Source organism: Adiantum capillus-veneris, chromosome 1 (assembly GCF_014529385.1).
Source record: "Adiantum capillus-veneris isolate H3 chromosome 1, ASM1452938v2, whole genome shotgun sequence".
NCBI lineage: Eukaryota > Viridiplantae > Streptophyta > Polypodiopsida > Polypodiales > Pteridaceae > Adiantum > Adiantum capillus-veneris.
The window spans coordinates 30,890,458-30,896,025 of NC_140931.1; the positions used below are offsets into that span (position 1 = coordinate 30,890,458).

Sequence of the window (5,568 nt, forward strand, 5' to 3'; positions counted from 1 at the left end):
GGGAAGATTTTTGGGTCAAGTGAAATGGCATAACCGATTTTTGAGGTATTTGGCACATGTTTGTACACCACTAACCAAACTTACAAAGAAAGATGCAATTTTTGAATGGGTAGAAGAGCCAGGCAGAGCATTCAGGATATTGAAAAAGATGCTGACTGTAGCACCTATTTTGATTGTTCCTGATTGGAATTTACCATTCCATATCTTTGTAGATACATCTCATGTGGCAGTGGGTGCAACATTGATGCAGGAAACAAGTAGAGGTTGGTTTAGACCAATTTACTATGCCAGCAAGGTATTGACACCTACAGAGAATGCTTGGAATGATCTATGCATTGCAGAAATTTAGACATTACCTTTTGGCCAATAGGGTAATTTTCCATGTAGATCATCAAGCTCTTATTTATTTGGTGAATAAACCACATTTGGCAAGAAGGTTGGCCAAATGGATACTGCTATTGCACGAATTTGATTATGTGGTCATACATACTCCTGGACGACTTCATGTCTTGGCTGATTATCTCAGTAGGTTGGAAACTGGTGAAGCTCATTCCTCAGGAGTACCTGACCAATTACCTGATGCAGATCTGTTTTTACTTCAGGTGACTAACCAGTCAGGGGATTGGTATAAAGATATGTTTTAGTTTTTGACTGAAGGAGTGTTACCTGAATCTATGACCAAAAATCACAGGAAGAGGATGGCATTGAGAAGTAAACCATTTGCAGTTATTGCAGGACTTTTATATAAGAGAGGCATTGATCAAGTGATAAGGAGATGTGTGCCACAATTTGAGCAAAAAGCAGTTTTGGCAGAAGCACATGCAGGAAATGCAGGAGGCCACTTCTTAGAAGAGATTACTGCAAGAAAAGTTTTTCAAGCAGGAATCCGGTGGCCAACAGAAATTAGGGATGCTCAAGAGTTCAATAAAACTGTTTGCTGTGTCAAAGAGATGGCAGGTCATTGGATGTGGATAGAATGCCATTCAACCTATTTTGCCTTTGGAACCATTCCAAAAATGGGGATTGGATTTTGTTGGTCCAATCAAACCACCTGCTAGATTTACACAAAACAGGTATATCTTGGTTGCAACTGGCTACAGTACAAAGTGGATAGAGGCAGTGGCTTTTAGAGACAATAAAGCAAAAAGTGTAGCAAAGTTTTTGTACAGAAACATTATGACCAGGTTTGGCTGTCCCATTGAGCTAGTTTTTGATCAGGGAGGACATTTTATTAATAAAGTAATCAGTAAACCGATTGAGCTGCAAATGATTTTGCATAAGAAGTCAACAATGTACTATCCACAGGCCAATGGACAAGCAGAAAGTACCAACAAGGTTTTGGTCAGGATTATCAGGAAGTTGATCAATCAACACAGGACAAATTGGGATGAAAAATTGGATTCTGCACTATGGGCTATTAGAACAGCATACAAAGTTACTACTAGAATGACACCATTCAAGTTAGTGTATGGGTTGGAAGTAGTGGTACCCATGGGATTTATAGTGCCAAGTCTCAGGGTTGCAGTTCAGGAAAAGTTGTCTCCTGAAGACTCAGTCAGTTATAGGAAAGAGGCTTTACTGAGATTGGAAGAGGATAGAATCCATAGCCAGTACATTGATGACATTATCCAACAAAGGAGACAAGCTTGGATTAACAGAAATATTAAATTCAAAATTTTTTCTCCAGGTGATTGGGTACTGGTTTATAACAGTAAATTTGGCCCGAGACCATGTAAACTCAAACTCATGTATGTTGGGGCCATTCCAGATTGTAAAATCAGTGGGGCCTAATTTTTTATTGTTTGATCAGGAGGGTACAATTATTAAAAAACCTATCAACGCATTCCGACTTAAACCATTTTTTGGGCAAAGGGTCGGGAATCAAGGGAGAAGTCTTATAAATGATGACTTTTTGATGGTGACTAGTTATGCATGTGAAAGGGTAGCGGGCAATCACAACCTGAGGTACAAGCCATTCTTGCGTTTTACAATGGGGTTGAGGATGTCGACAATTCGCAACTCCTCTACGAGTGTTGACCAAGATACAAGAGCTGATAATGAAATTCTTGCTATGTTAAGAAGCTCTGCGAGAAAGACTCGCTTTCAAGGCCCGATGGTGAATACCCAAGCTCTGATGATGAACCAGAGATGGTAAACCCTACCCACATGGTACAACCCAAAGAGGAAGCTATCTCCAACTACACGTTTCTTGATTTCAGGTATGACTTGGATAATAATGAAGTAAACAATGCATGGCTTAGAAAAATTGGTCTCCTTGATTTTTCAAGACTCCCATGGGTGAGTTGGAGAAACAGTCACATGGCCACAATTTACTTGAAGCAACTGCAGTCAAATGATGGACATATTTTCATGGAAGACTATTTGACTAAAGAGTTAGTAGCTAGGGTGTTTGACCTCTCTATTGAGAAGATAATGAGCAGCAAGGCTACTGAGAAAGATATGACCAGAGCTTTTGGTCCATCTCAGGGGGAAAGGCATTATTACCAACTGTTAGGAATGAAGAATGCAGTTAGGTTGCGGCAGGTCAGTGGTTTATTGAACGGGTCTTTTTGTTGGTAAAGTGTGAGTACATCCCCAGCAGGGAGAATTATGGCATCTTGTTAGCTGTAGAAAGTGGCAGACACATGGAGTGGGCTAATATTTTGTTTGACAGGATGAAATATGAAATCTACACAAAGCAAAGAAGGAAGGATAGGACAACTAAGGTTGGGCCTTATCTTGATGTTGTGTTTCAATATGTCAACAACAAAAGCATTTTGCAGGGGATACATTGCCAGATTTCACCACAGGTAACTGAAGATGTGGACTCTTCAATAAGAGAAAAGACAGAAATTGTTCTTGGACCACAGATCTGTGCAGATAGATAAAGACATTCAGGATCTTTTGTGTGCAGATTACTCTAAACAAGAATCTTTGAATGTAGTAAAAGATAAGATGGACAAAGAGTTTGGAGATTTATTTTTAGATACTCTAGCAAGTGTGCCTGAAAAGCGTGTAATACCTACAATTGCCAAAACAGGTTTTAAGATTAGGAGACTTCATAAGTTGTCAGAGCAACAGCCTATAGCTACATTTGAAGATTCTATTTAGGAGAGACCTGCAATTTCTAAAGCTCAGTTTTCTAATGTCTCTTTTACTGAAGTGAAAACTGAACTAAATTTGGTTAAAGAGTATGTGGAGTAGCAGTCTCTAGATCTTACATTTTTGAGCAGAGAAAATGACAGCCTTCAAACTGAACTTAAGCAGGTCAAGCAAGGGGCTTTAAAGGACAAGAAAGCACAAAATGAGATAGAGTTTTTGGCTAAAAAGGTTCAGGATTTAACTAAAGTTCAAGAACTGATGACACATGAATTGGATTCTTACAAGCAGGTAGTGTCAGTCAGAGAAAAGACTTCAGCAAGAATTTCTAAATGGAAGGATGAGTGGTTCCAAGGAATGCAAGAGAAATTGACTAAAATGTCTACTCTTAATGCATCTTTGGAGAGTAGCAACAAAGTACTGTTAAGCAGGGTTGCAGCTTGTAGAAAAGTGGAGGAAAAGATCAGACACATGTCAGAAGAAGAGCTTGATGTATAAGGCTGGTATGTCAGTTCAAGAGATATTGAGAAAATGAAGAGTGAGGTCATGGAGTATATGAGAGTGTGGGAGCAGATTAAAATTAAAATGTTTGATGTGGTTAGTAAACCATACCAGGATTTTGCAGAGGAGGAATCCAAGGAGGAAATTTTGCTTTTACAGAGACAATTAGCTGATTTGAAGAAGCAAAATGCAGAATTGCAACAGAAGATGCAAGTTCAGATGGAAATGGATACTGTAGTAGCTGAGCCAGTTCAGTCTACAGCTGAAGTGGAAGCTAGAGATACAGTTCAGTTGTCAATTCAGGAAACAATTCAGGGATCAATTCAGGAAGCAGGTCAAACTGCAGTTTCAGTTTCAGTTATACAGGTTGATGACACAGCGGATCAAGAGAACATGGAGGAACTTTTGCTGAAGAGTGCTGAGGCAATGTTTGAAGATCCAAGTATTGATGCTACATTACTTGAAGCTGCTCAGGATATGGAGGAAAAGTCAGGGGATCCTGTTGACACTCAAGATTTTGATCTTCAAGAGCAGTAGCAAGAAGAATTTTATTTTGATTTTCACGCTTGTTTTGTCAAGGGATATTGTGGGTTCTTACAATGTTTTGCAAACATTTCCCACCAGATGTGCCAGGTGTTAGACCTTGATGCTTCAGTCGTAGTTTATTTACTTTTTATTTGTAATCAAGGTTTAGACCTTTGAACTCTAAGGGTGTTTTTACACCTATGATGGTTAGTTTAAATGGGATTGCTTTTAGTCATGCAAGTTACTTCTTGGCGCATGATGGCAATTAGGACTTGTTAGTCGTTCTCTACTTAGAGGAGTCTAACTGTATTCAGCAGGGGGCTGTAGCGTGTGTTTACATGATGCAGAGTATGCAGTAATACAATACAATTCATTTGTGTCCTTGATGTTCTGCAATTTTCTGTTGTGCAGTAAAGCTATGTTGTATGCAATTTGCTGTGTATTTTACTCTGCATTATTGTTGGGAAGTAAGCCCTAACAATATTCAGATTGCATGGCAACCATCCAATTTTTTGAATTATGTGCTTCATCAAAAGATAGAGGTTCCTCAACATCACATAAACTAGACACAACCAAAACATAACAATTTGATGCATAAGATGCATGACAAGAACCTGAACGAGTACAACTAGACAAAGGTGCATCCAATTTACTGTCGTGCAAAGTATGCACCAGTCATTTAGGCATACTCTAGCCTTATCATTCTCAGCCACCCTTTCCTCATCAAGTACATCATGTACATCTGCATCAGTAATAATAGGCTGATGTGTAACATTTTCAGAAACCCCCATAGGCTATACATTTTCCTCATTGGAATTTACATTCGAACTTCCATCACTGAAAAGAGGCAACAAAGTGTCATAAATGTCATGTGAGCTTACATTACCATCTCTAGTACATAATAGCAAGGGCTGAGCAGAATCTTCCAGAAACACAACATCTCGTGAAACCAAGATACGCTTTGTTTGCACATGATACAACTTGTAACCTTTGCGTTCAGCACTATAACCAACAAAAATACATTTGATAGCCTTATCATCCAATTTTCTGTGCTGTGTTTGTGGAACCAAAGCATATGCCAAACAACCAAAAACACGCATGTGCTCAATAGAAGGCTTTCTATCATGCCATGCTTCATATGGAGTCATAAATTGCAAAGCTTTTGTAGCACACCTGCTAAGTACATAAGTGGCACACATAATAGCCTCAAGCCAAAATGAATGTGGAAAAGCTTGACTTTTGGCCATACATCTTGCCATTTCCATAGGAGACCTTTTTTTCCATAGTCACGATGAGACATAGTGTGCTTTGTAGCACCATTGTCAAAGCACCACACATGAGCATCTGTAGCAACTGACATACATGCATCATGGACAAAAGGATCATAAGTCCACTCTGCACTAAAATCCCATTTTGCATCAACATCAACCCTAATTCCTTTCA

General features: G+C 39.1%; 1 protein-coding gene across 1 annotated transcript; it reads left to right on the forward strand.

Moving 5' to 3' along the window:
* Window positions 1–3,825: 3,825 nt before the first annotated feature.
* LOC147464495 (uncharacterized) lies at window positions 3,826–4,137 on the forward strand. Its single transcript, XM_086509397.1, has one exon. It carries the CDS (start codon window positions 3,826–3,828, stop codon window positions 4,135–4,137), a length of 312 nt encoding a protein of 103 aa, XP_086365523.1.
* The last annotated feature ends 1,431 nt before the right edge of the window (window positions 4,138–5,568 follow it).

What these genes read in the sequence shown, in the direction of transcription:
- LOC147464495 (XM_086509397.1), top strand. Translation starts at nt 3,826, where the DNA reads ATGGATACTGTAGTAGCTGAGCCAGTTCAGTCTACAGCTGAAGTGGAA.